The sequence below is a fragment of the Otolemur garnettii genome, unplaced genomic scaffold (assembly GCF_000181295.1).
Source record: "Otolemur garnettii isolate 467f Iridium unplaced genomic scaffold, OtoGar3 scaffold00002, whole genome shotgun sequence".
Classification (NCBI taxonomy): domain Eukaryota; kingdom Metazoa; phylum Chordata; class Mammalia; order Primates; family Galagidae; genus Otolemur; species Otolemur garnettii.
This window is the reverse complement of record NW_003852397.1, coordinates 26797534-26812132: the sequence shown is the minus strand read 5'-3', so window position 1 is coordinate 26812132 and position 14599 is coordinate 26797534. Positions and strand designations below refer to the sequence as shown.

The window sequence follows — 14599 nt, the reverse complement described above, 5'->3', positions numbered from 1 at the left end:
GGAGAAAGCGGCCAGTTCCCAGAGAGAGAGAGGAAGAAGAGAAACTATAAATGAGCTCTGTCCTCATCCAAGGTGCTGAAGATCACCCTGCAGCTTTCTGCTACCAGGTGAATGGGTCTTGCCCCAGGACAGTCCATCCTCTGGGCATCCAGTTGGTCATCTACCTGGCCTGTGCGGCAGGCATGCTGACTACAGTGCTAGGGAATTTGTTTGTGGTGTTTGCTGTGTCCTACTTCAAAGCGCTTCACACTCCCACCAACTTCTTGCTGCTTTCCTTGGCTCTGGCTGACTTGTTTCTGGGTCTGCTGGTGCTGCCCTTCAGCACCATTCGCTCAGTGGAGAGCTGCTGGTTCTTCGGGGACCTTCTCTGCCGCCTGCACACCTACCTGGACACCCTCTTCTGCCTCACCTCCATCTTCCATCTTTGTTTCATTTCCATTGACCGCCACTGCGCCATCTGTGACCCCCTGCTCTATCCCTCCAAGTTCACAGTCAAGGTGGCCCTCAGGTACATCCTGGCAGGCTGGGGAGTACCTGCGACTTACACTGCCTTCTTCCTCTACACGGATGTGTTAGAGACAGGCCTCAGCCAGTGGCTGGAAGAGATGCCTTGTGTGGGCAGTTGCCAGCTACTGTTCAATAAGTTTTGGGGCTGGTTAAACTTCCCTGTGTTCTTTTTCCCCTGCCTCATCATGATGAGTTTGTATGTGAAGATATTTGTGGTTGCTACCAGGCAGGCTCAGCAGATCAGCACGATGAGCAAAAGCTTGGCTGGGGCTGCCAAGCGTGAGAGAAAAGCTGCCAAGACGCTGGGCATTGCTGTGGGCATTTACCTCTTGTGCTGGCTGCCGTTCACCATAGACACGATGGTTGATAGCCTCCTTAGCTTTGTCACACCACCACTGGTCTTTGACATTTTTATCTGGTTTGCTTACTTCAACTCAGCCTGCAATCCTATCATCTATGTCTTTTCCTACCGGTGGTTCAGGAAAGCACTGAAACTCATCCTAAGTCAAGCGGTCTTCTCGCCACAGACACGCACTATTGATTTGTACCAAGAATGATTCCCTCTGCTAAGTCCAAGGTAGGGGGAGGGCCTCATAGGAAGGACCAGGGGTGTTGTGAACATGGGCTATATGGTGTCATGACTTTGTCAGCATGCTTCCAAGGCAGCTTGGCTTAAGTGGAGGAGAGAAATAATCTTCCCCATTTGGAAGGAGAGCACATCTCTCATTCAGTGTTTTGATAGTTAAATGTAGGACAAGGGTCATCTTAATATCCACTGGATAAGCCACTGCAAATATTTGGCTCCTGATTTGTGGCATCTTTGAAACAACTAAGAGCTGGGGTGGATGGAAAAGGGCATCAATTTCTAAGTTCTTACTGTGGTTCTGCCACCTGGCAGTGGTCAGGTTGGACTTGAGCAGTCTTTGAACCATCCTCCTCCTGATGCAGCAGAGTTTCCTCATCTAGAAAATTAGGAGTTTGATATAGGTCTAGTCAAAATTTCTAATTCTTTCTGGTTGAGTTTAGGAAGGTGGCATGCTTCCAGGTATTGGTTCATTTCTTCCATATTTTCATATTTCTGAGAATAGAAATTTTGGTAGTAATCCTTGGGGATTTTTTGTATTTCTGTGGTATCTGCTATTGTTTCCCCTTTATCATTTCCTATTGAAATTATTAGAGATTTTACTTTTCTGTTTCAGGTTAGTCTAGCCAAAGTTTCATCAATTTTATTAATCTTTTCAAAAAACCAACATTTTGTTTCATTGACCTTCTGAATGATTCCTTTGTTTTCAATTTCACTTATTTATTTATTTATGATAGAGTCTCACTATGTCACCCTTGATAGAGTGCTGTAGCATCATAGCTCACAGCAACCTCCAACTCTTGAGCTTAAGCAATTCTCTTTCCTTAGCCTCCCAAGTAGCTGGGACTACAGGCACCTGCCACAATGCCTGGCTATTTTTGTTGTTGTTATTGTTGCAGTTGTCATTGTTGTTTAGCTGGCCCAGGCCAGGTTCAAACCTGCCAGGCCTGGTGTATGTGGCTGGCACTGTAACCATGGTGCTATGGGCTCTGAGCCTGTTTTCAATTTCATTTAATTCTGGTCTGCAAAGGTATGAATAACTAAGAGTAAATTATAAATATTTTACCACAAAAAATAAGTAAGTGAGGTGATGACTATGTTAATCAGTTTGATTTAAGCATTCCACATTGTATCAAATCATCACCTTGTATGACATAAGTGTATGCAGTTATGATTTTAATTAAAAATTAATTAAAAAATAAATAAAAGGTGCAAAAAACAAAAGAAAATTAGGAGTTTGTACTGTTTCCTTCCTAAAGGGTCCTTAAGTGAATATATTGTGTAATATAACTTTGGGAAACCAGAATGTCTCTTTTTTAAAATGTTCATTTTAGAATCCCTGTGTCCTTAGAGCCCAAGGACTCTAGACACATCTGTAAGCTATGTTGTCCATTTGAATAATATGCATTATATTATCTGCATTATAAACCAGAAGAAATATTTTCATCATTTTAAAGGTAATTGAAACTTAAAGTACATGGAATATTTTAAATTTCAATTATTAACATTTTGCTATTTCAATATCTCCTTCTTTAAACTTTCATCACGTAAGTTAGACCTACTATCTTTCCTAGAACACCAGTACATGGTTTCTTTACAAAGTACTTGTGCCACATGCTTGCTCAGAATGGAACTGAGGTTTCTCCGCAGTGATTACTGGTAAAGGTATTAGCAACTTCTATGTACATTTCCCTCTGTCTTCATCCTGAATATTTTCCTAAAGGCCTTTAGGCACCCTACTTCCATATTCCTTACTGATTTTTTTCAAATGGATGTTCCTTATTTGTAAAACTTCTTTGTAAATTAGTTTAAAGCCTCTGCAGTACAGATGCATAGACAGGTGTTGATACAGATACAGATACATCAGTCTCAATCAATAAACTTGGAAAGGGAATGAGTGAATGTGTTTCAAAAACAATTCATATGTCAACACTCATAGAGAGTTAGCCATTACACAGGTGACTGGAAGCATCCACTCTGAATCTTTAAAGAAGAAAAAGTTTAATTCTTTGTATTATCAATGAATCTCAGACAACAAAAAAAAGTAAAAGTCCTATTTTGCCAATGAAGTTAGCTTAAATGAATTTATTTCATGATATATGTATGTATATATATATATAAGAGAGAGAGAAAGGAAGTAATTATACACATGTATATATATGTATATATTTGCTAGAGAGATAACCTATATGACCTAAATTTTCTTTTATAAAAATTATTATAATTTTTTTGTATTTTTTAATGCTTAATTTTTCTTTGGAAATAATTATTGTTTCTTTTCCATTAACTCTTAAGCATTATTAAATAATTAAATTGCAAATGAATTATAAATGAAAACTTACCCCAGTATGTACAGTTTTGAGACATTAAGAAGCTAGGAATACTGTGCTTTAAATGTTTGAGACATTAAGAAGCTAGGAATACTGTGCTTTAAATGTTTATACCACCAATGAACCAGTGAAGAAAGAGAGCTGAAATCACACCTCTGGTAGACACTACAAAGGGAAACATGAGCTGGTGGGTGAACAGGTGTGGGGATTTGAAGTCCAGCTCCTTTATCATCTTAGATGTAAGACCAGGGTCTAAGAAGCAAATCCATTGCACCCAGGAAATTCGTTTAAGCCCTTAGAGCAGTGATTTTCAACTGGTGTGCCTGAGGTACATTGGTGTGCTGTGAGAGGGTCTTAGGTGTCCTAGTAATTATAACTATAATTCACAACATATAAATTAGTCATTATTTTATTTTATTCTATGATTATTTATTTATTTATTTATTTTTGTCACTCTTAGTAGAGTGCTGTGGTGCCACAGCTCACAGCAACCTCAAACTCTTGGGCTCAAGTGATCCTCTTGCCTCAGCCTCCCAAGTAGCTGGGACTACAGGTGCCCACCCCAATGCCTGGCTTATTTTAAAGATGAGGTCTTGCTGTTGCTCACATTGGTCTCAAACTTGTGAGCTCAGGCAATCCACCTGCCTCAGCCTCCCAGAATGCTAGGATTACAGGCATGAGCCAGCATGCCCAGGCTAGTCAGCCCCATTCCCAATCCACCTATTATGGCAGTTTTTGTCCTGGGACTGTAAGTGCCTGGCTGGTTCACCAGGTGGAACCCTGTGTACTAGTCACTTTCATAGGAGCAGAAAATGAGTCTTCTTCTAGTACATATTATCATCTTCTGCTATATCAGTGGTTCTCAACCTTCCTTATGCCGTGGCCCTTTAATACAGTTCCTATGGGTCTTGAGAGATGTAGAAGATTGCCTTAGACAGGCCTCTGGAGTGAAGAAAAGGGAAGACGGCATAGGGAAGGAACTAACTTTACTGAGACCCTATAATATTCTGTATCTCACTTAATGATCATTTACTCTGCAAGGTGGATATTACAAACCTCATGTTATGGACAAGGTACACAGAGATTCAACAGTTTAAGGACACACATAAGGGTGTCCTTATTTGAAAGCTTTTAGCCTATCTCCTATTTCTTTTAGATATTAAAGGAAACTGGACAGCTAATAAATCTGTGAGTTGGACTAACATTTAAAAGCAGATAGGAGATTTTGGTTTCTTGTGGGTCATAGAAACACAAGGTCATGGGTGCCATGGTATAATGTTTATACCACCAATGAACCAGTGAAGAAAGAGAGCTGAAATCACACCTCTGGTAGACACTACAAAGGGAAACATGAGCTGGTGGGTGAACAGGTGTGGGGATTTGAAGTCCAGCTCCTTTATCATCTTAGATGTAAGACCAGGGTCTAAGAAGCAAATCCATTGCACCCAGGAAATTCGTTTAAGCCCTTAGAGCAGTGATTTTCAACTGGTGTGCCTGAGGTACATTGGTGTGCTGTGAGAGGGTCTTAGGTGTCCTAGTAAAAATTTTAAAGATTATTAATTAAATTATTTTCAAAAGAAGTTCAAAGCACAGTAAGTATGTTCCTTTTTTTTACTCTTTTATTTTGTTTAACATAATTTAAGTGTGCCATAGAAGTTTAACTATAGGTTCATGTGTGCTGTGAGATAAAAAAAAGTTTGAAAACACTGCCTTAGCAAATGAAGACCTGTATTCAGCAACATTCCCCTGATGTCTGAGTAAAACGTTCAAGGTGATACTTCACTGTTCTGCAATAATAAGATTTACTCTCTCTTGTTGAGTGAAATTAACTACATTTAAGGCAAGTGTTCTTAATTTTCTATGCCATGGACTTATTTGGCACTCTGGTAAAGACTATGGACCCTGTCTCAGAAAAGATTTTTAAGTAGATAATTAAAAAAAAAAACCATAGAATTATAAAGGAAAACAATCATGTGAAAATACAGTTACTAAGCTATCCTAGAAATAGCCAAGTTTGTATAATTGTCTGTGTAATTCTTTCAGAAAGCATCAAATAACAGGATCTGCTGGCAGGTGCAAAAACTATTGTAATTTCAAAGTATGTGAGCATAAATGAAATTGCACAATATCTGTAACAAATATGCTGCAATGTCAATGTATTAATGTCTAGGGGTGAAAAAATCGGCAGTGCTAATATCATTGTGGGTTTTGCCTACATGTAAAACAGAAAAAAGTGATAAAATTTCAGGTACAGTTTAGTGAATATAAACATAAAATATTTTCTCTATATAAGTTCGTGGAAGTCCTGATTTAAGAACCTCCTTCAAATGTGAACATTAGGCCAGCCTTCTGATCTTGATAGCTTTGTGATCACATGTGAACAGAAGGCAGTGACATTCAGACTCACCGTTAGCTGCTGAGAAGCTGAAGCCCGATGAATACTTTGCTTCAAGAGTATTCCACTAGAAAATAGTACCACAGGCACAGCCATTGGTGTTTTTGTGCTATTTAGAATTTTTGTGTCTCTTTATAAACAACACTGATGTTTTTGTGCTATTTAGAATTTTTGTGTCTCTTATAAACCTCCTGTTTCACAAAATGTATCAGCATAGTTTTAAATTCCAGGCTAGATCTTTCCTGTTTTGCCTAAACTTTGAAAATTTTTTGGTCTTTCAATTATATTGCTTTCCTTTTTTTTTTTTTTTTTGGTAAATTGCATTGTTTTCTTACAACTTAGTACAACCTCATTACAGCTCACCCCAGCTAGCTGCACGTGTGGATACGTAATACATAGGCGTGTATATGAGTAGAAATAGACGTGTGCATGAGTGCATGTGTGAGAATAGACATAGATGTGTGTATGAGTGCCTGGATGTATGAGTGCACGTGTGTATGAGTAGAAACACATGTGCACATGTACAGCATCTGAGTGAATATTTGTAGGAGTAGAAACGGGTACATATCACTAGAGTGCATGTGTGTTGAGCAGGAATAAATGATCCACATGCCACTTATAGGGACGAGGGTTCTAAGCAAGACAATTTTCATCCAAGAGCACCTTTTGTTGCTTCTGAAGAGACTCGTTCCATAGGGTTCATTCTGTGAGGGGCATGAAGAACTAAGAAGTCGCACCAACAGCACCTACAAGTGAATGAGAGAAGCAGGCCCCCCTCTTCTGTGAGGAGTGTCACAGGTTGCTTGGCTTTTTTCTGGAGCTCTGATGGCAGCAAAGTTGGAACTGTAAGGGAAGCCTTGATAACGGAAGAGAAGTGATTTGCAGTCCTCAGTGCTGGCCCTGCACCTGTTTTGTGTTGCCTCTGAGGGGCTTATCTCCTGCACTCCCACCTCTATTTAATGGCTCTTCTCCCACTGTAGTTTCCCCATCCCCTACTCCCTTGGAGGGAGCAAAGGTCCCCAACTCACTGATTTGGGGCTTGGCCACGAGACTTGCTCTGATCAGTGCAACACGGGCTGATGGGACGTTCACCACATTTGATCAGAAGCATTAAGTGTAATTGTGTGATTCTGCTCGCCTCTTGTACTTCTGCTTTCTGCCCTGAGAACATATTTTCTCAGTCAGAGCTGCCCCTTGAGCCTGGGGCCAGAACGAAAGAGGAACAGACCCTCCACCAGCCTGCAGCTGGGCCAGAGCTGGAGCCCTCATGGAGCATCTATTGTCACGAACCATTGAGGGTCTGCGGGTTGTGCTGGGAAGTTGAGTAATACTCCAGTGACTGTCTCAGGATGCCCTCTGCCTACTCCACGTCTGTCTCACTCTTAACTTTGAAGAACCTTCCAGTGTTGAAATTAGCCTTTCTCTATTTCCACACTGACCTCAGCCACCTGTATTGTGAGATGCACACCAGTCATCCTTGTTGTAAGTGCGCCAAAATTGGCACAATCACAAACACACGAAGGAGGAGTGGCATATGGACCATGTTTTAAAGATAGGTGGCTTCTGAACTGATAGAGAAATCAGAGAAACTCATTTTAAACAAAAGGGATAGTATAAAAAGTAGCACCTTTAAGAAAAAAGGAAAAAAAAACCTACCTTTTACTCGACTTGAATACTTGAGTACTTACTCAAAAAAAAAATCTCTGCAAAGGGGCAAGGTTCAGGCAGGCTGCGGATGTTGTCCTAATTAAGTCAGTAAGGAATTTGGTTGGTCTGTGCCCCTATAGCCCCTGTGACTTCTAGGACACAGCCTGCCTCTTTTCCAGGAGCAAAATTTGAAGGGCTCACTTAGAGACTTGTTGGACACAGTTAATTAAGGTTTAGAGAGCTCAGTAATTTAATGTACATGAGACAGTGAAGATGATGTGTCTTTGTTTTTTTATTTTTCTTATTAAAATAAGTTCTTTTGTTTATGGACATAATTCATTGTATGTGTGTGCATGTAAACAAAATGGGTATACTCCATTATATTCTAACATAAAAATAAAATAAAATAAAGGATACCAGAATTTAAAAAACAAAAACTCTGAGACCTGAAGAATGAGAAGGAGTCAGGTCTGTGAAGAACTGAGGAGTGAGTTATCCTCTAGATGGGCTAGCCTGTGCAAGGCTCCTCAGTGATGCTATATAGATGGGCTAGCCTGTGCAAGGCTCCTCAGTGATGCTATATAGATGGGCTAGCCTGTGCAAGACTCCTGAGGCAGCCCGTGGGGGACTGGGAGTTGGCAGGCATGACTGAAGCATAATGAACCAGGAGGGAACGGAATAGGTAGTGGATAGAGAGCTTTGCAGGGGTAAGACCAGGGGAGCCCTTGCAAGCCATAGTCACAGAGTTAGAATTTGATTCTACACAACAGGAATCAGGCTTTGAATTATGAACTTATCATAGGCCACAGAGACCAAGCTCTGATGCTGGGGTGGTCAGGTGTCTGTAGGATTTGGCGTTTTTCTTTTTCATTTGCTGTTATGGCTGAACCTCCATGGCGTCCCCTGCCCTCCATCTCCTAGCTCTGCTTGGTGACTCATTGGCCTTCAGGTGGAGGGCAGCCCTCCCAGTGAACTTCTCACTGGTCTTGCACAAGCTGGTGGACTTTGTGCGTTTCTGCTGACTGCTCAGAGATGGTGTCAACCAAGCCATTGCAAATTCTAGGAACTCTGTCCCTCGTGCTGACCTCTTCTGTGAGCTCCAGCAAGATGTCTTTGTCCCTAAATCAGACTGATTGTCTTGGCTATCTCACCACAACCTTTTGGGGGAAAGTCTGGGTTTGGGGTACATCACCAAAGTGGCTGGGTCTCATTCACTCTCAGGCCTTATGTGTTTCCTATAGAGTGTTTTCTAAATAGCACAAATTTAACAAATGTTCATTGTCTGAAAAAGAAAATACTAAGCAATACCGAAAAAGAAGTTTAAGAAAACGATGGCAGAGAGGCCTTTGAGAAAACCTAAGTTATTGATTCCTGCTCTCTTTTTCTCAGATCACTTTCTTGTGGAGTTGTAGAGCAAACACCTTTGGGGGATTGGATAAGAAATTTTATTCTCACTTGTTAGATTTCACTTTTCAGATTACTTCATGTGGCAGAAATGCTTATTGTTCACCTGATAACCATGTTCTTTTTCCTTCATAGCTTCAGAACATCCCGCCCTTCATAGGAGCTGGAGTTGTTGGGTAGGACTCCAGGAAAGCCTTTCTCCTTGGTTCTTCTTCCCTGCTTCCAGGAACATGTAAGATTTGGCTACAACTTCAGTGGCTACTTTGGAACCATTAAGGCAATATCAAGGCCCAGTGTTATGGCTTGTGCCTGTAATTCTAGCATTCTGGGAGGCCTGGGCAAGAGGATCCCTTGAATTCAGAAGTTTGAGACCAGCTTGAGCAAGAGTGATACTCGATTTCTACTAAAAATAGAGAAAAAATTAGCCAGGTGTTGAGGTGGTTGTCTGTAGTCCCAGCTACTCTGTAGGTTGAGACAAGAGAATTGCTTGAGCCCAAGAGTTTGAGGTTGCTGTGAGCTGGGCTGTGCCAGGTTATGACATTCTAGCCTAGGGCAACAGAGTGAGACTGTTTAAAAAAAGAAAGGAAAGAAAGAAAGAGAGGGAAGAAGGGAGGAAGGGAGGAAAGAAAGGAAAGGAGAAAAAAAGGAAGGAAGGAAAGAAGGAAGGGAGGGAAGGAGGAAGGGAAAATCACAGCATTCTAATTTAGGCTTAATGTTCCCTAACTAAAATAAACCTTAATGTGTTTACATCATTTTCTGCCAAATTCAAGCCCTGGGAGACAAGCATACCAGGGAGTGTGAAATTCCATTCACTAACTCAGTGTCTGGCAGAGGTGTAGTGTGCAGCGAGCATTCCACCTGCTCCACCTGTTTCCCTAGCTGTTAGATGAGCAGGCTGCTGAGTGCCAGCTAATAGGCCAAGGTGCTAATGTGCCCTTTCAGGCTGAAACAAGAAGTCTCAAGTTAAAAAGATGGAACTGTGACACCAAAGCAGCCTGCATCACTGAGACACTGTGTTGAGGAAAATTGCTCTGGATAGCTCTCCAGATCCTACTGGGCTTGACATGAGCAAGAAATAAACTTTGGTTGTGTTAAACCACAGAGGGAGTGAAGGTTGTTTGTATTTGAGCCAAGTCTAGCCTGTGCCCAGGTGGAAGCAGTGTATCCATGATCCATGATGGATCCATGATGTTATTGGCCTCAAGGGTTAGGGAGCCAAAAGAATAATGTACAAAATATTGTATATACTATATTGTATATAGTTGTATTGATTATATTATACACAATATTAATTACGTATCTTTTTCTGGGAGCAATGTTACAAAGATTTCAGCATATTTCAATATATCTATGATCTAAAAATTATCAAGAACCACTGACTTAACAGGACAAGTTAAATAGTAAATGTCTTCTTATGGGGAGCATTTATTTAATTGTACTTCTTTGTACTATTCCCTCTTACTTGCCCTACACTTTCATGTCCATGTAGAAAAAAGAATTCGAGCTTAAAATTCAGATGATTTGGGTTCAAAGTCTGATGAAGAGTTTTTATTAATTGTATCATCTTACACAAGTTTCTTTGATTCTCTGGGAGTCAGTTTCATCTTCTGTAAAATAGCCAAAATATGGGATGAGTAGGAGTTCTATATATGTGTTTTTACACATAAGTTGCCAAATAAATATTACTGAGCTTTTACCATAGTTCATATATTTTTGCTTAACTGTTGATATTTATTCATTATGTCCATATCCTGATTTTTAAGCCCTGGAGGGCTAGAATAGAGTCTTATGGTTAAGTTTTATTTTCTATAGAGCAGTGCTATCCAGTAGAAATATAATGTTAGCTACATATGTAATTTTAATTTTTTCCAGTACCTGCATTTGAAAGAGTAAAAACACAAAGGAGAAATTAATCTAAATAATATATCTAAAAACATGTAGTCAATATTTTCAAGACACATCTTACATTCTTTTGTTTGTCTTTGAAATCTGGTATGAGTCTTCTCACAGCATATCAATTCAAACTAACCACATTTAATGCCCTCAGTAACCACATGTGGCTAACAGGTACCATATTGGATGATGCAGATACTTATGTACAGGGCCTAAAATAGTATCTTTGTGGCTTTCCTCAAATGCTATGCTTTAGACAGACTGGATTAATTGACTATCCTTTTTGTATTCTGAATTGTATTTGATGTGAATTTATACACATTATATTGAATTTATACATTTCATGAAATATTTTACTCTGCTTAGAAATTATTATTATTATTTTTTAATTTAAACTAGTACTCCACTCAGTGGGACCTGAGTTCTCCGTGACCATTTCAGATTTCCCAGCCTACAGCATCTTCTTCCTACTTCAAAGTCACATCATTTATCACATTTTACACATTTTACATATTACGCCATTTATCTTATAGAATTGACAACAAACACATCATGAGTGCTCGCTCATTATTGTATTACAATAGGTCGGAAAACCATCTCTACTCTTTAGAAATCTAAACTGAAGTGAGTAGAGTACATGTAAAAAGATCCAAAGATGAATAGAAAATAAAGACTACATTTGATAGTTACCAAATCAATGCTACAGACCAGTGCTCCCTAAATGTTTTCCTTGGACAATAGTTCTGTTATTTAGCCCCCCCATGCCAAAGATGTCTCCCAAGGTTAAACAAAATTTTAGAATGCATATTTAAATAACATTAGACAGGTTTTTTTTTTTTATTAAGATAGGACTTCTGAAAGTCTTTCATATGTCAATGTATAATGTTACTCTCCAAGAGTAGGATATGGTATGCAGCAGTTGCAAAACATTGTTGGATCAGAAAGTTTTTCCTTGGAGCTCCTTATGTAACACTGCTGTATAAAATCTCATTTGGGAAATATTTGCCTGGAAGCCAATGACATTATAGGAGTTGAAATTTGAGCAGAAGGGTGGAGGTAAGAATGTCTCCAAAGTAAAATGGAAGGGGAGGGGTTTGAATGCCAACCCTTGGGAAGGGTTAAAAGGGTGACTACTCCTTTGGTGGGGAGTTAGCTGTTTTATCTCCATATTCCATGAACACTCTGCACTTAATTCAGTGTCATGTTGTTCCCTTAGCCTATAAATCCCTTTCCAGCCTTTTCCTCCTAAAAAACTCTTCTTCTTCCTTTTTTTTTTTTTTAATTTTTTGAGATAGGGTCTCACTCTGTAACCCTGGGTAGAGTGCCATGGCATGATCATAGTTCACAGCAACCTCAAACTCCTGGACTGAGACAACCCTCTTGCCTTAGTTTCCCAAGTAGCTGAGACTATAGGATCCCACCTTGACACTCTGCTAGTTTTTCTATTTTTAGTGGAGATGGGGTTTCGTTCTTGCTCAATCTCATCTTGAACTCCAGACCTCAAGCAATCCACACACTTCATCCTCCCCAAGTACCAGGATTACAGGTGTGAGACACTGTGCTTGCCCAAAAGGCCTAACTTAAGGCCCAACTTAAACACCACTTATTATTTAATGCCTCCCTGATGCACCCTGATATGAATTCTTCTAACTCTGTCCTCTTCAGATACATCATTATAGTTTAAACACCCATGACTTCAAGTTATAATTATTGGTATTTTGGATTTCTCCACAAAACATTCTAAATTCTTGGTTTTCTATTCCTGTTGGCACTGAACCCAGACCTGGTACACACTAAGCCTTCAAAGATATTTATGTAATGAATAAATGAAGGAGTATAAGGATAAGTACCTTTTTGCTTTTACATAAATAGGTTGGAAACTTCATTAAGCAGGAATTGTTTACCTTGTATTGTATTTTTTAAATTATGTTTTATTCTAAAACAGTTTCTAGATTTACAGGAAAACCACCAAGACAGTACAGAGAATTCCATACACCCTACAACAAGTTTCTCCTGTTATTAATATCTGAAATTAACATAGTATATTTGTTACAACTAATGAGCCAATACTGATACACTGTTGCTAATGTATCCTAAAAGTTCATTCGTTATTCAGATTTCTCCATTTTCCCTAATGTCTATTCACTGTTCCAGCTTCCCACTGAGGACACCACATTACATTTGGTTGTCAGGTCTTCTTAGGTTCCCCTAGACCAAGGGTGTCCAACCTTTTTTCTTTCTCTGCTGCACATTGGAAGAAGAAGAGTTGTCTTGGGTCACATATTAAATGCACAAAACCACTGAAAGCTGATTCACAAAGAAAAAAAAAGTCCATACACACTTTTTGTGATATTGCAAAATGGGCAGGACACCTGCAGCTGCAAGTTGGACGCTCTTGCAAGTCTAGACCATGATGATTTCTTATTCTTGCCTTATTTTATATGACCTGGACAGTTTTGAGAAGTACTGATCAGGGACTATGTAGAATATTCTTCAGTGAGGATTCTTCTGATGCTTTTCACATGATTATGCGTGTGGGGTTATGGATGTGGGGAAGGAAGATCACAGAGGTAAAAGGCTATTCTCATCACACCATGTCAAAGACACATGATATCACATGACTTATCACTACTGCTGTTAACCTTAATAACCTAGTGAGCTAGTGTTTGTTCTTTTAAAAAATTTTCTGCAATGACTGACATTGCTCCTTACCAGAGGCCCAGCTTATTAAAGACAAAAGTGAGATGTTATCCCTGTGTCCAGGCCATTTAGCACTGATTTCAATAGAATATAGGCCATGGTCTCATGTTTGGTAAATCAAAAAAGAAACTGGATAAATAGCTGAACACTTCTTAACTTACAAATCCTCTGCTGTAATTAACTTTTACTACATAAAAATATAGAAAGCTAGAATCTGCACTCTAAAGAGATTCTTCCTAAAGGAACAAGTAATATTCAGTGTGTATGAACTGAATAACGTAATATGGGGTGCCGCCCATACTAGTTCTTTCCACAGTTTTGTGCAGTTATAAGATCAGCTGCCAAATAATCATGATAACATCATTCTAGAGAGTACAATGGCTTCTGCTTCCTACTTTGGGGAAGAGAACCAAATCATGCCTTAGGATGATAGCAACCTGTGTGACAATCACAACAGCCTGGTCAACATGACACCTATATTCGCAAATTGTCCCCACACATTCAGCTCTCTCACAAGGCTGAATAGCTTTAATTGCTACTCCAGAGGCTCCCTTGGGAAAATAAGCAAAGCAGAAAAGCAGGAATCAGGTGAAGGTTATTCACAGATGAAATTTTTAGCAGGCCTGGAGAGAGTAGAAAACTAGGTTTAAAAAAAAAAGGGTGGTTGGAGGGGTCACCTCTATGGTTTATCCTACAAGGGTACAAGTGAGTCTTTCTAAAAGCAGAGTATGACTGTCTTAACTCAATAACCAAGAGAATGACATGAAGGGTACATTAACCAGTTTGATGAGAGTATTTCAAAATGTATATGAAAACACCACACTGTACCCCATGCTTGCATTAATGTACACCGCTATGATTTAATAAAAAAAAAATCTTTAAAAAAAAAAGAAAGGAAGTAAAAAGAAAAGAAAAAGAGTCTGCAGGAGTTAGGCCTGCTATGCTCTGAAGCAGTTAAATAGGGATTTAACATTTATTAGTCAAGTTAATATTTTTTAGAAAGGTGACAGAAAAGCACACATCTTAAGAAATGGAAAACAATAATTTATCCTATTTAATGTGAAGAACAATTTATTTCATCTTCACTAATAGTCTTACTTAATTCTTTAAAACTCAGTTTTAAGATATCGTCACCTTCCT

At 39.3% G+C, this 14599-nt stretch overlaps 1 protein-coding gene across 1 annotated transcript; it reads left to right on the top strand.

Annotated features, from left to right (window-relative positions):
- Positions 1-1137, top strand: TAAR5 (trace amine associated receptor 5). Its single transcript, XM_003781680.2, has one exon. It carries the CDS (start codon positions 51-53, stop codon positions 1062-1064), a length of 1014 nt encoding a protein of 337 aa, XP_003781728.1. The 5' UTR covers positions 1-50; the 3' UTR covers positions 1065-1137.
- Positions 1138-14599: the final 13462 nt, after the last annotated feature.

Bases quoted from the DNA above. Each gene is read 5' to 3' on its own strand.
- TAAR5 (XM_003781680.2), top strand. From the start codon at position 51: ATGAGCTCTGTCCTCATCCAAGGTGCTGAAGATCACCCTGCAGCTTTC.